Source organism: Gorilla gorilla, chromosome 3 (assembly GCF_029281585.2).
Source record: "Gorilla gorilla gorilla isolate KB3781 chromosome 3, NHGRI_mGorGor1-v2.1_pri, whole genome shotgun sequence".
NCBI lineage: Eukaryota > Metazoa > Chordata > Mammalia > Primates > Hominidae > Gorilla > Gorilla gorilla.
Genome location: NC_073227.2, coordinates 13,853,495 through 13,878,470, shown reverse-complemented (window position 1 = coordinate 13,878,470; position 24,976 = coordinate 13,853,495). Strand labels below are relative to the sequence as shown.

General features: G+C 54.9%; 1 protein-coding gene across 3 annotated transcripts in view; it reads left to right on the top strand.

Annotated features, from left to right (window-relative positions):
* Positions 1 to 24,976, top strand: part of SORCS2 (sortilin related VPS10 domain containing receptor 2) — a 593,679-nt gene that overhangs the window by 377,054 nt on the left and 191,649 nt on the right. For all 3 annotated transcript variants that reach the window (XM_055385390.2, XM_019024999.4, XM_055385389.2), the window contains exon 3: positions 2,870 to 2,969. In XM_055385390.2, the coding sequence (XP_055241365.2) occupies positions 2,870 to 2,969 (100 nt within the window). The remainder of the gene's footprint in view (positions 1 to 2,869; positions 2,970 to 24,976) is intronic.

Here is a 24,976-nt window from a genome sequence, read left to right as displayed (position 1 = left end):
CAGGCCTCAGCCTCCTGAAGTGCTGGGATTACAGGCATGAGGCGCCGTGCCTGGCCTGGACTGTGCTTTAAATGGACCTGCCTTCCCTGTGCTCAGGGCCCTTGTACCTGGAACGCAGCTGCCATCATAAAGTACCACTGTGGCGAACTCTCTCTCGGGGTCCTGGAGGTCAGAAGTCTGAGAGTGTTTTTTTCAGAGGCTCTGAGGGAGCCTCTGCCCCCTGCCTCTCTCCCAGCATCCGGTGGCTGCCCAGGTCCTTGGTACCCTTGGCCTGCGGCAACATCACCTCACTTTGCCTCTGTCTGTGCGCGGCCTTCTCTGTGTCCGTGTCCCAATTTCCAAATTCTTATAACACCAGCCATACAGGACTCAGGGTCCACCCTCACCCAGCATGACCTCATCTTAACTAATTGCATCTGCAGAGACCCCGTTTCCAAATTAGTCCACACTCATGGGTTCTGGGTGCACAGGAATTTGGGGAACACTACTCAAGCCTGTCCAAATTCCTTTCCCCAGCCAGGCACAACCTCTCTCCTTCCTTTCAGACTCTGTGCAAACATCACCTTGTCTAAGGGGACTTTCTACCACTCTGCAACCCCTCGGCCCCACCACCCCTCCCTCACCCTCCACCTGCGCCCCTACACTGTTGATTCTTCTTCCCACCCTCATCGCATTTGATGCTGTCGTATTTTTGCTTCTTTCCTTATCGTCCATCTGCCTCCTTCCATCTCCGCTCCTAGAACAGACGTTCCTAGAGAGCAGGGGCTTTGCTCATGGGCTCCTAGCTGCAGGCCACACCTGGCAGGAGCTCTGGAGTTTGCAGGTATGAGCAGGCTCCTCTGGCCCAGGGCGGGGAGCAGGACTGAGGCCGGGCTGGATGCTGGGCTAAGGCGAGCAGAGCCGGGAGTGAAGGGAAGAGAGGACTGAGAGGTATTTGGGAGGCGGGATCGATAGGCAGGTCTTGGAGATGGCTCAGCAGGGTGGGGAAGGAAGGGGAGGCTTCCCCTGTGTCAGGCTTGTAAACACAACCATTTGTTTCTGCAAGGGCCTTGGAATTTTCTGGGTCTCTGGATCAGATCGATCCTCTGCTAATGGGCCTCTCTCTGCGTCCTTCCCAAAGAAAATCAATTCTCTGATATTTGAGAGTAAGTGCGTCCTAATTATACCTCCACTGGGCTTCTTTGTTCGCTCCAGCCTGGTCCTCCCTGGGGAGACCAGGGGCAGACAGAGGCCAGACAGGTCCTGAGGCCCCCCGCCATCCTGGGGAGGGGCTGGCCCCTGGGAGTTAGAGGGCTGGGGGTTGGGGGTCTGCTCTTTGTCCTGGCCTAGGAGGAACCTTGTGACCCTGAGGACTGTGAGGGACACACATTCTGGGGACCTGTGGCCACGTGGCCAGCATGCCCAGAGATGATAAACAGTCCATTTTTCTGGAGCCTCAGGTTCACTTGAAGATGTAGGGAGGAAACGTCTCCAAGTAGAAACCACCAAAGATGTGTTCTAGAAGGGCAGGAAATAGCTCCCAGTGGGGTGGGGCCTTTATGCTAAAGCAGCTCCAGGCCTGTCCCCTCGGCTCCCAGAGGACAAACTGGGTGAGTCTGAGAAGCACTGGCCTCACAGTCAGGCCACACACGTCAGCGCAGGCCGGGCTCAGAGCCAGGTGCTGGGGTCTGAGGCAGGAGCACTGAAGCCTGGTTCCAGCCCAAGGCCCCCTTGCCCAAGCTGGAGAGTTGCCCCCAGTCCCCTGAGCTCAGCGTATCTCAGCAGTGATCAGACATGGGGAAGCCCCGCAAGGCATGCTGCCCACGACAGGAGCCCCACGGACGTGTGTTCCACCCCTGTGCCTCTCCCCACCTTGGGTCTGTGTCTGGATTCTGCATCGATAGAGCAGGCGTGAGATGGGAAATGCTTCCCCGAGCACCTCTGATCCTCTCCAGTACAGTCGGGGCATATTCTGCAATCCCAGTGTATTTTAATGGCTGATGATAAGAGGTGTTGGTTTCAGGATCTCTGGGACTTAATCTTCAATGGAGAATTAATTCCATGTCCTGATGCATGGATGGCTTCCAAACAACAGATACGAAGTTGCCTTTGTGGCTTATCTCCCTCTTCTTGCTGGGCAGCCAAGGCGCTTTAAAGCTCAGTGTACTCTCAGATTCTCACTTGGCCAGGAGGGCCTTGCCCAAGGAGGTACCGAGTGGACAGCCCTGTCTCCCAGCACGAGCCCAGCAGACGCCACTCCAGGGCGGGCACAGTGCTTGGGGTCTGATTTCCAGCAGCTGCCCGAACTCTGGTACCTGCCTGCAGTCTCCTACCATCCTGTGCTGCAGGTGGTGGCCAGGGTGGAGGATGGGGCTCCCTGGAGGAGCTCAGAGTCCAGAGAGGGAAAGAGGCAAGCAGACAGGCCACAGGAATGCCTCGGCACAGCCATCGGCCTGAAATCAGGCTGGCCAGTGTCAAATCCTGAGTCAGCCACTTATTAACTAAGTGATTTCAGGCAGTGAACTATCCCTTTGGAGGCTCCTCTGGTCACCTGTGAGATGTATGTGGTAACCTAGAGCTGCCCGGCTCATAGGAGGCATCGGGGAGGAATGACTGGCTGGGATTTGGAGTCCGAAGGACCTGACTTTGGATCCTAGCTCTGGACCTAAGCTCCACACCTGTGTGAGTCCTCAGTGTTCCTGAGAGAGCCCAGTCTCCTCTCCTGCCTTGTCGGCATACACTGCCCCCAGGCAGAGTGCCCAGGACTGTACTCAGGGTGTCTGGGGCGCTCTGCCCGCACGGGCACAGGGCAGGGGCTGGACACCGTGTGGGCTGATGAAGGCCACACTTGGAGGGTACATGGCTGATGGCTGTCCCCCTTTTCCCCCAGGTCATCAGATTTCGGGACGTCCTACACCAAGCTCACCCTCCAGCCTGGTGTCACCACCGTCATCGACAATTTCTACATCTGCCCGACCAACAAGAGGAAGGTAGGTGCTGGCTGGGGGTGGCCGCCGCTCTGGCTCTCACCTTGTGCCGCTCACTCTGCAGAGCAAGGAAGCTGCTGCCCTGCCCTGCTGTCTCCTACTTTGGCCCAGGCCGGAGTGTGAGATGTTTCCCTCCCAGCTCTCGCTGCCACCCTTCCTGGTGCTACCTGACACCATTCTGTGCTTTAAACCAGAGGCCTGGCTTTGGAGGAAGACGCCGTCTGCATACCTGGGGCACATTTGTCTTCCCCCTGGTTGGGGTGGGGGCATGCATCCATCAGAGCACAGCAGGGAGGAGCTGTGGGCCTGGAAGCAGAGACAGCAGCAGCTCTCTTGGGCTGGGAGCCCTCGGAAGGCAGTGCTGAGCAGGCCCGTTCTTCGGAAGTTAGTTGTTGATCCGGTTTTGATTATGCTATGATTTCCATCTGAGCTCTCCTTGCTGTTTCCTGGGTCTGGGGGAACTTCCTGACTTTGCTCTCTGGCTGGCTGTACAATAGGAGAGAGGGGTCTTTCCGAGGCTACCCACCGTGGGTTCCATGAGAAGACCCCTCCTGCAAATGTGTGTTTGTGTCCTGGCCCACCCCCTGAGCCCAGATCGAGGTCGGCAGAGGCACCAGGGCAAAGCTGTCCTGTGAACCTGACTCCATTCAGCAAAGCAGTTCACGGTCACAGAAAGGGACTCAGACCAGTGTTTGCATCCCAGCTCCCCTCTCTGTGCCCCAGTTTCCTCAAATGGGATGTCACCCACACCTCGCACAGGGAATTGTGAGCTCTAGGATCAGGCACCCAGAGCCCCTGCATGGTGCTCGGCATGAGGTGGGCACACAGGCCCCTGTGCTCAGCTCTAATGGTGACTTTGAAGGAGAAATTTGAGCAGCTTGGAGTCTGTGAGAATGTCCATGAATCAACAGAACATCCAGAAAGGGAGTTGTGCGGGATGGTGATGATTCCAAGGGTGCTGGAGTGTTTCGATGGTTGCGATGGTGGCAGGTTCACAGGGGCTCAGAGGAGCTGGGCGCACTGGAGCTTGGCAGCTTCTGCTGAGACCACAGGCCTGGCAGCAGCAATCTATGGAACGAGGGGGCTGAGATACGTGTAGCCTTGATTGGGCCGTCTCGGTGGTCTCAGCCACGTTTTTCATGGGATGTCCTCTCTCTTCCTAAAGCAGGTTGCTTTGCTGTTTTTGTTTTGTTTTGTTTCGTTTTTTTCTCTTCTTGATTTCTGCTGTAGGAGCTTCCAGCTGGACAGACTTGGAATGCAGAGGTGGGGAGGGCTGCAGAGGGGAGGTGAGGGAGACCTAGCCCTGGGGACACGAGAGGCGCCTGCTGGAAGGCCATGTCTAGGCGTGTAGGGAAGAGAGGTGGGTTGACCTGAGCCAGCCCCTGCTTCTTCCCAGCCCCAGCCCTGGGGATTCACACACCCGATCTCTTTCCATCCCACAGCGGCCCAAAGAGGGAGGCATCATTATCCCCCTTTCCAGGGCAGGACATTGGACGAGAGAGGTGAGATTTGCTCAGTCTCACACCTGGTGGTGCAGGGGGCCTGGATTTGAACCCAGCTTCACCGAGCCCAAAGCTGAGGGTGGAGGGTGTTGTCCAGGCTTGGCAGCAGTGAGGCCTGTACCTGCTGGAAAACCCAAACCCTATGGGAGCAGGGGCAGACGCTCTGCCTTCCAGCCCGACCATCACCCCTTCTTCCTGGGGTTGCTGTGATTCAAATTTGAGACAAAGATGAGTGGCTGGGGGCTGGCGCTGACCCAGATGAGGGCGCACACTGACCCCAGATTCCAGCTGGCAATGGAGGAGGCCACGCCCCCCACCTCCTGGCCCAGCTTCGAGTTCCTGTCCATCCAGCCGATCCGGTCCTGGTGGCCTTCCAGCGGCTGCCCTTCTCCACTCCATGCAGGGGACACTCCGCTCCTGTCCATCTGGTCACCAGCTGGGAGGGTCCACAGGCACCTGGGATGTGATGGTACCTCCAGGGTCAGCCCTGCAGGCCACGTCTGTGTTTGGAAATGTGAAGGGCAATGCAACAGGGGCAGTAAGGGAACCAAGAGAGACTCTGAGGCCCTGAAGTCAGGCAAGGTGTCACATGGAGACTGGGTCAGACAGTGTGAGGTCAGACAGAGCTGCTTCTGCATGGAGCAACCTGGGGACATGGCCATGACCTCCGCTGAGCCTCAGTTTCCTGGCCTGTAAAGCGGGCAGGTGGGAGGGCCCATGAGATGATACATAGAATGCACAGGGGATCAGCAGAGGGGTTCCTAGGCAGCACTGGGCCTTCTCTGCGGGCCAAAGGCTGGGGCTCCGATGTGGGGTGCTCAATAGAACTTCCTCTACAGGCGGCACCGGGGAGGTATCTGCAGTCTTGAAAGCAGACAAGCCCTGAGACAGGTTATTTGAATCCCTGGGCACAGGCTGGATTTCAGAGCCAGGAGTTTGGACATTCAGCCTAGAAATATCACTGCGCGTACAGGATTGGGTCTGATGGTGGCCTGGCACCCAGCACAGAGGCTCAGCTGACTTTAAAGGAATGGGATGAATGAATGAGTGAATGAATGAGTGTCACAAACAGTGTGTGCTGCCGAGTGGACACTGTAGCCGCATCAGCTTTGCCTGGGTGCAGACACTGGATTTGCAGGGTGGTGTCGAGGACAGTGCCTGTGCTGGGGAGTCCCTATCCTCAGTCCAGCTCTGCCAGGTCCCCCCCATCAGGGAGCCACAGGTGTCTCACCTGTAAAGGGGACAGTGATCAAGGGTGGGCTTGACAGGTGAGTGCCTGGCAGAGCCTCACTCAAAATTACCGTTTACTGTCAGCTGAAGAGAAGCCCCCAAAGATGTCCCAGTCCCGACTCCTGGAATGTGTGAATGTCACCTCTATGGCAAAAGGGACTTTGCAAATGGGATTAAGTGGAGGATGTTGTGATGGGAAGGTTCTCCTGGGTTGTCTGAGTGGGATCAGCTCAGTGTCATCACAGGGTCCTTGTGGAGGGCAGCAGGAGGGCCAGGGCTGCAGGGGGAGCTGGGAGATGGAGCAGAGGCTGGGGCAGGGCCTGGATGGGGCCACAAGCCAAGGAAAGCAGGCGCCTCCGGAAAGAAGTTGGAAAAGCCAAGGAAATGGACTTGCCACTGGAGCCTCCTGCCAACACCTTGCCTTTAGCTTTGTGCCCTCCATGGCCAGAGGAAAATGAATTTCTATTGCTTCAAGCCACGGAGTGCATGGTGATTTGTTGCAGCAGCCACGGGAGGCTGACACAGCTGCTGTTTTGAGGAGGGGCTGCAGGGGTTGGGGCTGGGAGTAGGGAGGCCGGGGCTCCTGCTCTCCCCTCACCCACACTGTTCTGCCCACCCCACAGCCACCCAGATGGAACTGGCCTCCCGTGGGCCCTCCTCCTCCTGCTGACACACCGATCCTGATTCCTGTTGGACCGCAGGTGGCAGAAGCACAGTCACAGGTGCAGACAGGGCTGGGCTTCTGGGTGCCCCGGTTTGGGCCTGTTCTCTCCTCTCCCTGCCCACCTCCTCACCACAGGACAAAACTGACCTCTTTCCGGAAGGCCATGATCCCCTAGGTTGGAGGCACCAGGAGGCCCACCAAGGGCCTTGCTGAATCTGAACTTGTTGCTTCCAAAGCCCCTGATGCTGCAGGAACTGCTGTCTCGGAGGCAGGCAGGGCAGTTACGGTGCGGGGCCAAGAGTGCAGCGGATGTGGGGCACCGGGGAGCGGCAGGGGAATGGGATGAGAGGCTGACCCCCTGGCTTCTCTGGCTGGGGCATAGGGGCCTCTTCCTGGGTCTGAGTCTGGCCCTGTAGCCTACCCGCTCTGAGACCTTGAGCAAGTGTGAACCACCCTTGTTCTGGGCTTCCTCATTGGTGAAATGGGGGTAGTAGCAGCATCTATACTGTAAGGCTGATGGAATTAATGAGGTGCTCCTTGTCAAGTGCTCAGATCCGGGCCTGGCCTGAGGGAAGGCCCCATGAGTTACTCGTGTGACCCACCGTTATCCTTAGAGGGAAACACTGACGCCCTCCTGGCCAGCCATCTGAGACTTTAGGTTAGGAACTGGCTGCAGGGTGACAAAGCCTCACACGTGTGGCCCCAGTGGGCTGTGTCTGTTGGAGGGACCACACACGGCCATGGAACAGAGGCCTCACCTGGTGGCTGTGCCAGGCATGGGGGGCATTGCCCTGGCCCTGCTGATCTGCACCCACCTGGTTCCCTCAGGCCCGGGTCAGGCTGCTTGCTCTTGGCGTGGCCTGCCCACACCTCTGTGTTTAGAGAACAAATTAATTATCAGTGATGGGAACCAGGGCAGCGATTTGTTATCTAACTAACAGGGCGGCATATGTTTCCCTGTGATGCTCCTGGCAGTGCGCTTCTGCCTCAGGAGAATGAAACATTGGCTCCTGTCTGCAGAGGTGTGGACGGGCCACGTGCTGAGTGGGGCTAGGGACGCAGGTCAGGGAGGGCCAGAGAGCACGTGGACTCAGAGGCCGAGGGCAGCAGAGGGCCCAAGCTCCAGGCAGCAGGCTCCACTGTTCCTTCTCTAGTGGTACAAACTGTAGGCAAGTTCCTAATCTGCCTACGCCTCAGTTCCTTGTCTGTAAAGTGGGGTTGCGATGGTGAATAAGGATTACCTGGGTTGATGCATATACGGTACCTAGAATCAAGCCTGGCAACACAGTTTGATAGTGGTCTTGCAACAAGTGGGAACTCGGGCTGATTTGGTTTTAAATGCATTTAGATGCTGAAAAGCCATAGTTACGATTCCACATAAAACAAATTTGACTTTACATGTCAAGTAAGGAGTGGGGCAAGCCAGAGAAGCTGGTTAAGGCAGAAGAAGAGACTCAGGAGGTACAGGGCTGGTCTTCAGATACCTGCATGGTGGTCCTAGGGAACAAGAGCAGCCCATGACTGTGGGGCAGAGGTCAGGCGTGATTCCTCCCTACTCCTCAGCCGTGCACGGCCCCTGGCACTCAAACAGAACTCACGAGAGAAGGATGTGATGGGCTAGGCTGGGACACTTCTGGGAAAGATATTTCAATGTAATATGAAGCAAAAATGGCCTTTATCATTGCATGAAACTTATCTACTTGGAGTTTCTTGATCCCTTCTGCTACCCCCTCGGTGATCATTTTCGGTGTATCACACTTTCGGCCAGAAGCGGACATCCCCATACTCAGATGTGTGGGTGGGGGGCAGGGCCCGCCTTGAGGTCACCATTTGTTCACTTCCATTACCCAGAGCAGAAAATGGAGGCTCAGGGAAGCTCGGAGAGTCTTCCAAGGTCACCCAGCCGGTAGAGAGAACAGAAGCAATCACTGACACATGGTGCTTGAACCCAGGTCTGCCAGCCCCCTAAAGTACCCCTTGTCATGCTCCGGGCTCCCGAGGCACCCTTGCAGCTAAGTTCTAGCGAGCTGGTGGGGCTCCTTGTGTCTGCGCAAGCACAGCCCGGCCCGCTTGGCTGGAGGCTAGAAATCAGCAGCTCCTTACTGCACACCGGGCGCAGTCTGAGGGCTGCTGAGCTGTGTAACTCTGGGCAGATCCCATTTCCTCTCTGAGCCTCAGTTTCCCCATCCCTTAGATGAAGCAGCTGAATTGAAGGCTCTCCAAACCCCCTTCAAGCTCCACTATCCTAGCTTCTCCTGGTCTCCCAGGGCGATCCTCTGGGAAGAGTAGCAGCCATGAAAGAGGATGCCTGTGGGCAGATCCTGACTTGGCTCCATCTACCCTGTGCCCCGGCCATCTTCGTGGTGAGAGGGCAGCTTGAACGGGGTATCTAAGCCCCTCCCAACACCCACACCCACCCATTCAGCAGATATGGGGGTGAGACCCTACTAGGTGCTGGGCTGTGTGCTTGGTGCTAGAGAGAGAGAGAGCCCTTTCCTTTGTCCAGTCTTATAGAGAGCAGATACAGATTATGTACCTACTATGCACTGGGTCCCTTGCTGGGCACTGGGGAGCAAAGGTGAACTGGACAAACAGCTCTAACCTTCTAGAGCCTCTGAGGGTCTGGTGGGGCCCTGAGAAACTGAATCTCCCTGCTGCAAGTTTATAGAAAGAATGAGAAAAGGGCGGCCGGATGCAGTGTCTCACGCCTGTGATCCCAGCACTTTGGGAGCGGAGGCTGGAGCATCGCTTGAGCCCAGGAGTTTGAGACCAGCCTGGCCAACATAAAAACATAAAAATAAAAAATAGCCATGCCTGGCATGTATGGTCCCAGCTACTCAGGAGGCTGAGGTGGGAAGATGGATTGAGCCCAGGAGGTTGAGGCTGCCGTGATCTATGATCCCACCACTACACTCCAGGTTGGGCGACACAGTGAGACACTGTCTCAAAAGGAAGAAAAGGGGGCAAAGTCAGCCTTTAGCCAATAGAGGATTGACCCGGGTGACTCTGATTGGGAAAAGATCACTTTGTTTACAGGGGCAGTTGCATGAGTGTGTGCCTTGCCAGGTCCGCCTCTCTGTTATTGGATAATGGATAGGTTTTGCAGGAAGATGTGAATACTATTAGGAGTCCATTTAGCAACAATTACAGGCCGAGCAGCACTTTATAGCTTCTTGGAGACCACTTTGCAACCTGTCTTAGGGAATGAATTCCCTTTTATTTTTGTCTCGCCTGCAGTAGAATCAGCAGTCCCTGGCCTTGCTGCTCCTGGCCAGGCATCCTACTATTGTCATGGTTGGACCCAAGACCCTGGGGGCCCTGACGACCCCCACACATCCCCTGCAATGCTCAGATCAGCTTTGGGCCGACAGCAGGTTTCCTTCCCACTTGGCCCCAGGAGCCCTGTGGCATGGGGAAGTGTGAAGGCACGGCCCAGAGGAGGTGGCCCAGGCATGGAATTTCTTCCAAGCATCGTGTTTTATATGAAAAATTTATGTGAATGTGAATCTTACTCCATTATATATCAGTGTTGGCTTGAATATTAAAATCACACACACACACACACACACACACACACACACACACACACACACATTTTCACCAAAAAATCTTTATGTCAAGCTGGTGATCTGGGAGGAGGCCAAGTCCTGGGACACCCTGGCCCACCCACCATATCACCCAGGCCCTTGACCCCAGATATGAGAAGCACAGGGTTAGGACAAAATCTCCCTGAGTTCACCTCTTCCCTCATTCCGCTCACTCGCCCGTGTCTTTGTGGGGGAACTGCCACGTGTTAAGCACTCAGGATTGAGCAATGAATCAAGTGAAAATTTTGTTTTTAAGAAGCTCAAAGTGTTGCAGAAAGTGAAAACCTCCACTTGGCAGAGGCGGTGTGGTCATGATAAAGCATGGCCCTGTGTCCTGAAGGCCTTTTATGAAAGTTCAGCCCTGTTCTCTAATCCCTACAGCAGCCCTGCAGGGAAAGGATGCTCACGGGCCATTGCACAGGTGAAAGAAATTGAGACCCAGAGAGGCCAAGTTGCTTCCCCCAGGCCCCATAGCCGGTGGGCTGCCGAACCAGGACGCGCCCCAGGTCTAAGGGCCCCATCAGTGCTGCCCTATCACCACCCCCCAAAGCCTTCCAGCAGCTCTGTACAGACACCAAAAGCCTGTGCTTTGGGCACAGGGCCCTGCCCCCCAGGAGGAAACCTGAGGGATGGGGCACAGATCCTGGAGCTGTGGATCCAGTAAGACAGGTTCCCAAGTTCTCTGGACCTCACAGTCCTCACCAGGAACACGGGGTGGTGGTACCACCTGCTCTCCAGGCCCCAGCTTCACAGGACTGTGCCATTCAGGCCAAGCCAAGTCCCAGGCTCCTCTTGAGGCTGTGCCCATGTCCGCTTCCTGTGGACTCTGTGTGCTTGCCAGAACACAGAAGTCCAGTACTTTGTTCTGCTCTTTGTCTGTGGGTCTCTCTGCCACCCATGTGTAGGGTAGCTGGCTGGCTTCCCCACCACACTGGGCTCTAACGGCTCACTCTCCCTCCCTCCTTGTCTTCTTCCTTCTTTTTGTCTCTCACTCTCATCCCTCCACTCTGAACCCCCGCCTTCAGCCCTACAAACTCCTTCCCATCTGCAAGGCCCCGCCCCCTCCGTTATGGAGGCCCTGCCCCTTCCTGCTGTGGAGGCCCCGCCCCTTCCTGCTGTGGAGGCCCCACCCCATCCCTGCTGTGAGGGCCCCACCCCTTCCTGTTGTGGATGCTCTGCCTCCTTCCTGCTGTGGAGGCCCCACCCCTTCCTGTTGTGGCTGCTCCGCCCCATTCCTGCTGTGGAAGCCCCATCGCCTCCCTGCTGTGGGGGCCACGCCCACTCCCTGTTGTGGAGGCCCCACCCCTTTCCTGCTATGGTGGTCTCACTCCCTCCCTGCTGTGATGGCCCCGCCCCTCCCTGTTGCGAAGGCCCCACTCCCTCCCTGTTATGGAGGCCCCGCCCCCTTTCTGCTGTGGAGGCCCCACCCCCTCCCTGTTGTGGAGGCCCCGCCCCCTTTCTGCTGTGACGGCCCCACTCCCTCCCTGCTATGAGGGCCTTGCCCCTCCCTGCCCCTCCCTGCCCTTGCCTCTCCTTCCTGCCAACTGCTGACCTCTTGGCCCGCCTAGGGTTTTCTTTCCTCTCCTTCTGGACCTGAGCTGTGCATGATGGTGTTCAGAGGCAGCTGAGATTAGCCCGGGTCCCGTGGACATAGGACCCCAGCCTTCTTCTGTGGCTCGGAAACCCTGTGAGTCCTGTACTGTGTCCAGCGGGGGATGGCAGCACCCTGTGGCTGCTTTGCCACCGCCTGTGCTTTGTGGGGCCCACACTCTGTGTACAGTAGCTTGGGAAGTCCCAGAATCTGCCCTCGCGCTTCACGGCTTTGCCCTTAAGGCGTTCTGAGCAGCGAGAGCCAGGCCGCATGGTCCCATGGTGCCGAGATGCTTTGGCGCTGCGCTGTATCCTGCTGCGCAGTTCTTCCTCCCGAGGGTCTGGCCAGCATCACCCGCTCCGCGGCCCACACACATCTGATGAAGAGAGTCATGAGGGAGGGCGGGGGAGACAGAGTGGGGAGAACAGGCTTTACGGAGACTCATCCCCAGGTTCCCTATTTCCTGGCTCTCCGACCCCACCCCCCGCACCCCGGGTGTGAAGTGGGGATGAACATTACCCACCTCATCTGGTCATGTGGACTATTAAATGGGATGCCTGACTCAGCAGCACAGGCCTGGCCCTGGCAATCAGTGTTGTAAAGTGGGCAAGGGAACCGGCCAGCGACCCACCCACGAGGCTGCCGTCAGGTCAGAGCCAGTGTGCGAGGCATGGGGGTACAATGCCAGGCACACAGCTGGGGCTCAGACAGGACCAAACTATCCCTTCTGTGTCTTCGCCTGGACCTGCCATCTGTCATGACCATGGACCGACACTCCTGAAAGCCAACCCATCCTTTCTGTCTCCCTGGAGGACTTGCTGTCTCCCTGTGATGGGAAATGAGGGTGAGACTGGCATTACACTTCGGGAGGGGAGCCAAAGGGTGCCATGTCTGGGCCTGGGCTGCTGCAGGGCTGCCATGCGTGCACCTGTGGCCTCCGGTGGCGTAGGGGTGTGGGCGCCATTGTGGCACCCTTGCACACAGTCTCATCCATGGTGCTCAAGCTCAGGGTGCCTCTTGGGACCCCAGGACCTGGGCACATGCTGGGGCTGCCACCATCATGGGAAGCCTTGCTAACTTTCCATTCTGCTGGTAAGTTGGGCTGCCAGGGAGGATTCCCAGTGCTCTGTATGGACATGCATTTGCAAATTGAGATCATTCTCTGATGATGGTCTCTGGGCAAGACTGGCCGTCAGAGGAGGGGTATCCCTAGCCTCCTCAGGAGGGACGATCACTCGGGAGCCCTGAGCCAGGCTTGCTTATGGGCAGTGGCTCACAGCTGTGGCCAGGGCCTTGCTGGGGGGCGCCCAGGCAGCCAGGCCTCTCCCTCAAGTGGTCTGCCCTTTTTCTTAAAGAGTGGACATCAGAACCGTCTGCGGACATGGCTGAAATACCACCTTTTAAGCATCATGTTGCAGACCAGAGGCACAGCCAGGCTGGGAGGTGGGGAGAGTGTGCAGGGTCAGCGCCTCCACACGGAGCCCCAGTTTCAGCCTTAAACATGCAGCACACGGGGCGTGCGGACATGATGGTGCAGCTACACCAAAGAAAAACGCAGATAGAAACCAACAGGAAAGCTGGAGTCAACTGTTTTGATTCCAGGACTCCAGCTTGAAGGTCTAAGCGTGGCCAGCAGCAAGGCAGCTCACCAATGAGCATACTTGGGGTGCTTCTGGCCCCCCAGCCATGTGCAGGACCTCCTGCCAGCTCCCCACTTTTTGGCCCCATTCCCCTTTTGTAACAGGGGTGAGGGCAAGGCAATTGCCCAGCAGAGCTCCAAGACAAGGAGAGCTCCAGAGAGAAGGAGCTTTGCCTGCTTCAGCCAAACCAAAGGGGCCCATTGGCAGCCCCTCCTCCTCACCCCTCATGGGCGGAGGGTGGCGGGGGGGTGGTTTCCTGCCCTGCCTGCCCTATCTTAAACAATCAGTGATTGTCAATTATTATGACAGCCCTGCTCCTGGGGCTGCACGCAGTGCTTTGGGCTGAATTGTGCCCCCAAAAAAGATATGTCCGTGTCATAACTCCTCATCCCTGCCAATGTGTCCTTCTTTGGGAATAGGGTCTTTGCAGCTGTAATCGAGGTAAGATGAGGTCATTTCCAACATGACTGGTATTTTTATAAGAAAAGGAGAAGAGACTCAGAGACAGACAAGACAGAGGGCAGGTGACACGAAGACGTATGGGGAAGAGGAGAGGGCCAGGATGACAGAGGCTGAGGGGAGTGAGGCAGCTGCAGGACGGGGAGGCCTTGGAGCCCACGACACCAAAAACTAAAAGGAAAGCTTGGAATGGATTCTCTCCCAGAGCCTTCGGGAAGCATTGTTGACACCTTCATTTTGAACTCACAGTCTCCCGAATTGTGAGAGGACACATTTCCACTGTTTGAAGGCACCAGTGTGTGACACTTTGTCTCAGAAGCCCCAGACGCTGATGAGAATGGAGTCGCTCACGTGATCCTCAGAGCAATGATCAGCATTGTGGTTGCCCAGTTTTGCAGATGGGGAGACCAAGGCTCACAGGGGCTGAGTAATTTGCTCAGGGTGGGTGGGTGGGGATCCAGGTTCCCACCTGTGAGCACAGCACTGCCTCTTGTGCTCCACCCACGCTTCCTCTTCCCTCTTAGGAGGGATGAAAGCAGGAGATGCCAGCCCCCTTCAGACCCTCACCGGCCCAGTGACCCACAGGGCCAGGCCATTTACAGGAGGGAGAAGATGGTCCTCTTGATGGAGGAGTGGCCTACATGGACAAGGAGGGCTGGGCTGGCCAGCACGTGTCAGTGGCCAGCACATGGCAGTGGACAGCCCAGGTTTTGGGGGGCCTTGGAAACCAGGCTGAAGGACACAGGATGGCACAAAGCCCTGGAGGCTTCCACATGGTGGGTGATGAGATCACATGTGCTGGTTGGTTGGTTTGCCTTTTAAGAAAGTCCACTCGCTGCAGTTGGGAGACAAACGGGGTGACAGAGAGTGAGAGGCAGGGAGGGTCACCCATCCATGCATCCCTCCATTCGTCTGTTGATTCATTCATTCATCAGTCCACTAATTCATTCATTCATCTATCCACTTATCCATCCTCCCACCCACCTATCCATTGATTCATACATCCACCCACCCGTCCATCCATCCACCCATGCATCCATCCATCCATCCGTCCATCCATCCACTCATCCATCTGTCCATCCATCCACCCACCCATCCATTCACCCACTCATCCATCCATCCACCCATCCATCCATCCATCCATCCGTCCATCCATCCACTCATCCATCTGTCCATCCATCCACCCACCCGTCCATTCACCCACTCATCCATCCATCCATCCATCCATCCATCCATCCATCCACCCATCCATCCACCCATCCGTCCATCCATCCACTCATCCATCCATCCATCTACCCACCCACCCATCCATCCACCCATCCATCCATCCATCCATCCAGCCACCCATCCATCCACCCACCCACCCAGCCACCCATCCATCCACCCATCCGTCCATCCATCCACCCATCCGTCCATCCATCCACCCATCCATCCATCCACCCATCCATGCATCCACCCATCCATCCACCCATTCGTCCATCCATCCACTCATGCATCTACCCATCTGCCCATCCATCCACTCACCCATCCACTCACCCATCCTCCATCCCTTCATCCATCCACTCGTGCATTCATCATGCATCAACTTATTCATTCAACTAATATCTATCCCATGGCCATCTATGCTGCTGCTGACACCTGTGAGGTGACATCCAGGTGAGAGATGATGAATTGGTGAGCAGGGACAAGGTTAGGATATTCCTTGTTGATTAGGTGATATGTTAGCTGTGGGTGAAGGGGATGCTGTTCCCTGAGATGGAGAGCCCTGGAGAGATGGCAGACCTTAGTGGGAGCATATGGAGGCTCTAGGGTGGGACAGGCAGAGTTCACCAGCCTGAGCATCCAAGGCAACATCCAACAGGCTCAGGGCGGCCAAATGGGGGCCAGCAGGAAGAAGAGCTATATGTGCCCCCTGCCATTGCAGATTCCAGGAGTGAGCTCTCAGGGGATGCTTCCTCCAGCCTGGGACAGGCTCCCTGGTCTCTTTCCTGGCTCCACCCTGAATTCTCTGTTCAGCTCAGCACAAAACACGAGACAGAGGGAGCTGGGGTATTGACCCCCTAGCTGCGGGTGAGCTAGTTCAGGGCCCTTGCAGGCTCTGAGCACCCACAGCTCCCTGAGAACGAAGCCGGGCTCCTGGAAGTCACCTGCCATCCCCAGTTCTCTCCCATGGCTGAACACTCAGGGTGTGGCTGGTTCCTCTGAGGGCTGTTCCTGTAAGGGGTGGGAGCCCCTGCCTGGTGGGAACAGAAGCCTGAGTGTGGAGCCCTGAGGAGGGCTGGGAAACAGAGCTGGGGCTGAATGGGCCATCCCTTCCAATCAGCGATTTCTCCATTTCCCTTGATAGCCAGGCAGCCTCCCCTGTGCAGGAGAAAAATGGCTCAATTGGGCTTGTCGGTATACAGAGCTTTTGTCTCAGAAATAGAGTGAACCCTGGAAACTTCAGCCCTAATACATGGAAAATTATTCCCTCTTAAAGTCAATAGGTTATTGTAGGAGAGGAGGGAAAAGAAAGAAAAAAAAAAACTTGAGCTTTTCAGAAAACAAGTCTCCTAAATCTCCTGCCCCTGGAACTAATAAAACAGAGAGGAAGGGACTCTGGAGTTCCTCCCTCTTCTGAAGAGCGTGCAGAACTGAGCCAAAACACCAGAGCCAAAAAATAAAATAGAAAGTGCAAAGGCCCCCAGGCTCAGGGGCGCACATACAGAGGTCGGGGAGCTCCAGGCCTCTTCCTCAAGTGCTCCGGGGACCCACCTGATGGAGACTTACCATGTGCTGGGTGCTGAGCTCAATGGCTCTTCACCTGTGTCATCCATCAGGGCTGGAGGGAGTGGCAGGGGGACCTAAGAGAGACAGGGACCTGCCCACGGGCATAAGCAGCATCCCCCAGGACAGTGACTGTGGCCACCATGTTAGAGACAAGAACACAGGCTCACCAAGGCTCAGGGACCCATTCAGGATCCCAAGTCAGCAAGGGACTGGGTGGTGAGTGAGATTTGGAGCCACGACTCTCTGAGACCCAAACCCAGACCCACCCCGCTGCATCAGCAGACTCCAATCTCACCCCACAGGCCCTGGAGAGCCTGGTGTTTGTGGGCACCTGCCTGCCTTTCTGTGATTTATAAAATAAGCCTTCTGCTGCCTCTGTCTTCAGGGAAAACCAGAGTGCACCCTCTGCCTCCGTCAGCTCGGATGGCTCTCATGAAACGCTCCAAACTGGGTGACTTAAACAACAGACATTTATTTCTCATAGCTCTGGGGTTTGAAAGTCCAAGATCAAGGTTCCAGCAAGGTCAGGTTCTGGTGAGGGCTGTCTTCCTAGTTTACAGGTGGCTGCCTTCTTGTTATCTTCACGTGGCAGAAAGAGAGCTAGCCAGCTCTCTGGCCTCTTCTTACCAGGGCACTAATCTCATCACGAGGGCTCCACCCTCATGACCTAATTCCTCCCAAAGGTCCCGCCTCCAAATCCCATCACCTTGGGATTAGGGGTTCAGCCTGTGAATTGGGGAGGAATACAACATTCAGTCCATTGCAGCCTCCTTTGTCCAGACCACTTTTCTTCTGTCGTGGGAGGTGGGAGGTCACGTTCCAGCAGCAGCTCAGAGGCATCCAGGGACCAAGCCTGGGTCACCCAGCAGAGCCAAGGCTCAATTCAGCAAGGCCTCCCTCCAGGTCCTGTGTCTTCTCCCCTTCCCCGGCGCCAGCGGGGCTTGCTCAGTGGCAAAGCTCAGCCTGCCCAGAGGGAGGCCTGCTGTGGGAGGGCTCTCTCCTCTTCTCCTCTGCGCCGCCCCCCACCTCCCTGCCATCTTTGCCTCAATATTGCATGTGGGCTCCATCACAGTGAGGAATCCCTAGCTGTCTCAGCCTACAGTAAACAATAAATGGTGCTGTCCTTCAAGCGGGAGAGGAGGTGACAGGTTCATTCTCTTGTTCCTGAGAGCAGCTGAGGGGACCCACGTGTGCAGGGTGACCGTGACACCTGGCCCCAAAGGTCATCGAAGGTCAGAGGTGCAGCCGGTGATGGTGGGCCCCTGCCTCCTCGTGGGGACGCTGCCGTGGGATTCCCACAAGAGCACATGTAGCCTGATTCCATTTTCCAACACTGTGGTCACACAGCTTCCCTGTTAAGCAAGAAGTGGGATTTAAGGGAGCTCCCTCTGATAGGCTGTGCTTGCCGTAGCCAGAATTTCATCCCTCTTCCCTGCGAAAACACATATGAGAAAACTGACAAATCACTTTCTTATCCCTTGTGCAGTAGGGACTCTTAGAAAGCCCGAAAGATCATTGCCTGGTAAAAATAGCTTAAATTCCAAAGTGATTTCTGCAATGGGGAATCCCCAGGTCCAGGGAGGCCCTGGTTAGGACAAGTGTAGTTCCAGATGCTGCTGCCTGTTTTTACTAACAACCCCTGCTTTCTGGTGCCGAGAAACACCACCCCAACACTGCAAATCCACTCACCCCCAGGCTCTTAAAACTGGGCTTCTCCAGGCGTTTATCACATGAATGGTGCCACACCTACATGGGGACACAGGGCTTCAGCACTGCCCTCTAAATCTCATTCATCCTGGACACCCAAGAGTCTTAATACTGGGCCTCTCTCCATTTCCTCACTGCCGTCAGCCCACACTACCTTCGCTACTGTCTCCTCTCACCAAGCTGACTCCAGCAGCCTCCCCACGGTCACCCTGGTCTTCCCTAGCCCACTTCCCTCCACTTCCAGAGCCCAGCTCTGCCTGGGCCACTGCCATCCCCGGTCACATACTTGGAGCCTTTTGCCAGCCTTCTGATGTCGGTTACTGCAAAATCCAGGCTGCCTGTGCTGTGCATGCTCGCCTCTGCAAATTCATCTCCATGCCTGCAGGCATGTGCCCGCTGACTAACCAGCCATCAGAGGTGGGTCCTTTCCAGACTGGGGCCTTGGCCCATGCTCCTCCCATGCTGGGACACATCTGGCCCCACCTTCCCCACCCCATTCTTTGTGGCCAATTCCTGTTTACCCTGCAGCTTTTGGTTCAGATCCTGCCTCCTTCCACCCACCTCCCTCCCAACCCCAGATCAGCTCAGGACCCCAGTCACGGGATCTCTGCTCTTCCCTGCACGCACAGACCAGTTTGCCGTGAGACCTGCATGTGCCTGTCTGGGGCTCTGCATCTGTCTTCCTTACCCCACAGATGCACCCCAGGGCAGGAACTCTGTCTCTTGCCTTTTTGTCCACCGGCACCTGGCACCCTGCCTGGAACATCATTTTGAACAAACAAACGCATGCACGAACAAACTGATTAAAGAGCAATCATTAATGAAACCCAATCTCAACATGCCATGGCCCACATGTCTGAAATGTTCACTGCAGGCCAACATCTGTGGATTCTGCTTTGGGCAGTGAGCTTTCTTCCTGATTTCTTTCATCATGAGCAATGTAGGATCACACTCCTTTGTGCCAAGAATAGTAATTATATTTTCTGAAAGCAAGGAGGAGAACATTCCTCCAGATACTTTTCCTTGGTTAGAATTGCTGGGCTGAAAGAGGAAAGCCTTTGAGGGCTCCAACACATATTACCAACCTTGCTTTTTCAAAGTGACCCCCATCACCAGCAAAGAGGAATGCTCCCGCAACCATTTGTCTGGAATACACTGGGAAGTCACCTTTGATTTTACAGGTGAAGAGTCTCTGCAGGGCTAATCCTTGGCCTCGTGGGCAGTGAGTCCCATTCCTTGGACGCTCTGGCCAGGCCTGAGGTCTGCCATCCACTTTGGTGCAAGGTGGGGTCCTTCCTTATCACGGAGCTGAAGTCAAAATGGAGCTCACTTATGAGAGCCGCCATGTACTAAGTGCCCGCTGGAAGCTGAAGCCAGGCACTCTGTGGAGTGCTTCATGTCAAGGGGGTTGATGGCATGCAAGCGTTATCATCCCCACCTACAGACAAAGGGAGGCGCAGCACAGGGAAGTGGCTCCTTCAGTGACACAGATGGGAGCTGGGCTTTGAACCCTGGGCATCTTGTGCCAGAGGGCGGCTCACAGTCATGTGACAGTGTGCCTCACCGTGGAATGGTGGGTGTGAGGCAAGGGCCATGTGTCCAAGCAGAGAGGGCACAGCAACAGGAATGGTCACACCCAGTGGGCTGGCCAGCATCCACGGTGACCCAAGGAGGAGGCCATCAGATGCCTTTCAGGTGCCATTTTTCACCAGACAAGCAAAGAGCAGCCACATCTAACATGAGACACTGAGGAAGGCAATAGCCTAAAATCCTACTCTGCTGGATTGACAAAAGAGCTGGCCTTCAACACCCAGCAGGCCACTTTCTGAGCCAAGATGCCCCATTCCCGAGGCATCAGCATAGCCTGGGGAGCTGATGCTCTGATTGGCTGGGCTTGGGTCACATGTTCTCCATAGAACATAGGGTGGGGTCCACCCACCCACATGGCCATGGCAGGAGTCAGGGGAGGAGGGTTCTCCAAGCCTGGGGAGGGCAGGAGCGTGCCCCCAGCAAGGGCAGGTTGGGGAATGAGAGCAGCTTGTGTCCCTGCATCCACAGAGGAGCCCAGCAAGCGATGCTGCTCTTGGTACATTTCTTCTATCTCTACTGGTTTTTTATTAAAAAAAGAAAACATTCCTTATTTTAGGACTTCAAAAAAATCTCAAACTCCTCCTTCCTGCTTCTTTCAACTCAGCAGCAAGTCTATCGATTTGAAGCTTGAAAGGAACTCCCAGCCTGCCTTTTCAACCCACCTGCTTTCCGGGGGAGATGTCCCAGCTTGGACAGCATTCTAGATGTTGGCCTTTCATTGATGTGGTGGGGCATTGGGTGGGGGACTGGGGCAGGGAGTGGATCCCCCAAGCCAGAGGCCCCTGAGGCCAGGCCAGACTACAGGGCACTGATAATCCACCAGTCACTGGTCGCCTAAGGGCTGGCCTCCTTCCCCTTAACCTGCTGGCCACGGGCCACTGGGCTTCTCCAAGACTCTGTGTTCTTATTGGGACATGGATGCTTTCTGCACAGAAAGGGAGAAATTCAATAATGCTTATGACGAACCCAGCACTGGTGCAAGCACGTAGTTGGTGCTCAGTTAATTCTTGTTCCTTTCTGCCTGCCCACAGCCCGCTGCGCACACACACAGTTCCTCCTTATCTCACGAATTCTCTCCTGAATGAGTTTGAACCCCTTGGGGACCAGCACCATATCTTATCCCTCTTTGCCCCCAGGACACACCAAGGGCAACCATATAACAGTACCAGTGAATTCACTAGAATGAAACACATGAGTCCCACCCCGGTGCCACAGGGCCTGTGAAAGCTGGCCCTAGACAGTGGGATGGGTTAGGGCAGAGGGAGATGAGTTCTCATATTTGCTCCCGAAGACTGGAAGGAATTCGATGTAACTAAAATATGAATCCACGGGCGGATGAACAGAGCAGGGCCGGGGAGGGCTGGTGGCAACTGGAAATAGCAGCTCCTCTTCACACCTGCCGGGAGCTGGTGTGTTTTCTTTTTCCGTGTGTGTGTGTGCGCATGTGTGTGTGTGTGTGTGTGTGTGTATTTCAAGCAGCTGAGGCTGCAAATGTTTGATGGTCAACTGCAGTTGCCTCCCTGGCTGTGAACCGCCCTGAGACTGTGCTATCAGGGAGCTTGTCTCCCTGGGCAAAGATGGGGGTGCCCAGCAAGGCACTGGGGGCCTGAGTTCTGGGCCTGTCCCTGTTTGCTCCCGCTGGGGGCCATCTGCAGAGGACAACACTTCCCAGGGCCTCAGTTTCTGCTTCTGCAAAAGGAAATGGAGCCTCCTGGGACTCCAAGGTGCTCTGGCACCACTGCTTTGTGTGTTGGGCAGCCAGGCGGCTTTGGTGGTGATCGGCAGACACCAACGCAGGCTCACAGCCACAGAAAGGGGTTTTCTTGGAAAGACATCAGATAGAATTGAAAACAGGTGTGTCTGGAGAACCCAGCTGGCAGAGGGCAGGGGACACAGAGGCTTCAGGAATCTTAGTAGCCACACAGCTGCTGTTACAAAGAACCCAATGACTGCCCACCCGGTGTCTCTGGTAGATCATGGACTTGTCCCTTATGAAGGCAGGAAACTTGATGGACTCTTCCAACAGGACAATCCACTGTAGGGGAGAGGTTATCCTTCACGAGGAAAATGGAGTCATTTTACCAGACAAAGTGGGGAGTGTGTGCTCAGTGCTCATATGTTCATTACCACTTGAGGTAAAACAAAGTGTCCAAGTCTCTGAGCCCTTTTTCCATCTGTCTCACCCGCTCATCTGCTGTCTTGGCCTTTTTTTCCCTCCCAGGGCTGTGAACCAGCTGAGCTTGGCTTTCCTGCGTGTGTCTTTTTGGTAAGCCCATCTCATTTCGAAGCCAGGCTTGGTTTACTGCACAAAGGGGTGCAGTGACCGCTAGTGCCTTGGCCTGATCTTTCCTGCTCTGGATTTGTCCAGGGAAGGCCACTTTGTTCCTAGAAGTTCTGCCTAGCCCATTGATTGCTTGCCATTTGTCATGGCAAAATATGCTGGAGCTGTATTTTCCAAAGTGATTGAAATTCTTAAGGGAAAATTGGTTTGATACTGTTGGCCAAGATCTCTCAGCAGAGCCTCCTTCCCATCTCACTGCAAATAAAAGGATTGCTTTTATCAATGTAATCCTCAGGCCAGAGTTCCTTGGGTCTTCTTCTTCCAGTTTGGTTCATCAGACATTTCCTGAGCCCCTGTTCTGACTTGGCATCAGCTCCCTTGTGCTACTGTAGAAAAAAGGACCAGCTAGGGATCCTACCATTGAGAAATTCAAAGTCCAGCAGGGAAGACAGGCAAGAAAATGGGTGATCCTTATGCCACATCGGCTGTGCATGCTGAGCCAGAGGGCAGTCAAGGGCTATGACATGCAGAGAGGCCTTGACCCAAGCTGATGCAGAGGAGATGATGCCCTGTGCTGAGGCCACTGCCCCAGGAGAGAAACAAAGAGCCCACTGGAGTAGGGACAGCTCTGAGTGTCACTGTGATGGTTTCTTACTCTACCCGTGACATGAGCTGGGTCTTCTCTGCTGTCAGGGCCACGAGGTGAGGCATGTATCCACAACACCCTCACCCGGAGCCTTCCCTGGCTCTCCATTCAGCATCGAACTCCAGGCAGCACGCGAGCCAAGCTCTTTATCAGATGACTTTTATGTTATTTAAAAACATTGATCAGTGCCTCCTGGACCGGGTCCCAGTTTGTGAAAGGAGACTTTGACTAGGTATATGAACAAATTGTAATATACAAATAATACCACCGTGTAATTACTCTGGTATAAGAGAATAATTACATGGGTAATTGTGCGTCGTAATCGGCAGCGTTGCCTGCTCTGCAAATCATGGTGTCCTTAATGGTTGCAACCGCATCACTGTGCTCCACGCGGCTCATAAATAGATGCCTAAGGATGCTGCCGCGATATGAATCCTAATTGTCATGTAATTAGAGAGCAATTAGTTATTTGTCCCATATCAATTAGCCATTATGCATCCTCCAAAGTCCTGCTACACTTTGAACAAAATGTGGCTCCCTCCCTCCCTGACAGGGAAACAGAAACCTGTTTCCCAAGATCCAGGGCCCATGCGAGGTGGGGCAGGTATATTGCTGAGGGTCCTTGGCTGTGGTATCTTTGGGATCTCTGAACTCAGCGTTGACTATTTTCCTGGTCATGGCTGGAAGAGAAAGAATCCCAGGAAGGTGTCTCTGTCCCCTGGGGCACCAGCACTTTCAGCAGGGCAGAGGGTGGCTCGGCCCTAAAATCTAGACCAGGATGTGGAGGGCTGCCACACAGAGGCTCCACTAGAGGGTAGCTCTGATTTCTCTGACAAAAAAGCACTGGCCCCAGTCCAAGCTTACCCAGGTTCCCTCTAAACTGACGATGAAGACAGAGCATAAAATAAACAGCCAGAAACAAAGACAGAGACCATGCCAGCAGCTGAGGCCTCCCACTAGGTAGGTAGAGAAAGCTCATGGAGCAGGGACACCCTGGCCCCCCACAGGGATCAGGAACAGTGCTTCAACCTCCTGCCATGGCCGTGGCTGCCCTCAGTGGGGTGGGCATCTCCTCACTCATGCACGCTGGTCCCGGGACAACTAGATGACTTTTCCTCCCCACCTTCCTGCCTCTCCACTCCAGCACCCCTGAGCTCCGTATGAGCTCTGTATCTGTACAGTCGATAAGGGAGGAATCAGGGTGTGGAGGGGCCTCTGGAGAGAGCTTATTCCCTGCGATGTGTGGTCTCTGTAGAAGTATAGTGGTGAGGAGAATGGATGGAAGGTTAGAAAAATGGATGGAGAGGAGAGGCAGCTCTCAGAGAGGAAGGCAGAACTAGGAAGGGAGCGAGGAGTGGGGGTGGAGTGATCGTAAGACAATAAAACTTTCAACCACAGAACTAGAGGCCATTTTGGAAGCCTGAGAGCACAAAATGGACACTGCAGGAAAGAGTCAGTGATGTGGAGGGGGTGCTAAGAAGGAGTCTGGACGGCTGGGTGGCAGTATGAAGATGCTGGGCTGGGAGGGCAACAGAGCCAGCCTGAGATCCACAAGGTCCTAGTGAGATCCAGACCAAGTCACAGATGTGTGGGTGGTGGGGTGGTCAGGGGAGAGTTCCTGAAGGGGAACAAAGCCCTGGTTAAGCCAATCCTCACATTCTGATTTTTTTTTCTTTAATTATGAGAGGGGGGGAAAAAACCTTGTAATTTTTCATCAAAAAAGGAAACATTCTGTATAAAAGATAAAAATGGGTCATTACAAACATATTTTCAGTACTGAATTTCAAAATGATAAAATGGATTTGAATGTCTGTAGATAGGTGCAGAAAAAGTCTGATCTCAGAATTTTATACCCAGCTAAGCTGTCATCCGCAGACTGATATAAAGGCAACTTCAGATAGCAGAACATCATGAACTGTATGTCCAGGGACTTGTCTTCAAATGAGACTGCCTGGAAAACATCTCTTGCCAGCAGAGAGATGAGTGAGGCTCCATGTGGGGAAGGTGGAGGTGTACGAGCCCAGGTATGGATGGAGGCCAGGTGGGCACCAGGTTCAGCTTCAACAGCTGTTGTTGTGAGAATGGATGGAAGCCCAGCACACATATCAAAAACATGTTTCTGGAAAAGAAAAGCTATTGTCTCAAACCTGGTGTATGTCAATCAAGATAGATGTTCGGGAAGGGGAGAGGAAGGTGAAGGTGGGAGGAGAGACAGCTGGGCCCCTTTCCTGATACAGAGGGAGGTCAGAGGCACAACTTCATCACATTAGTTGATGTGAACTTGAAGTTGAGGAATATTTTGAGAAATCCCAAACAATCTTTAGTTAAATCCAATTAGGAGGTT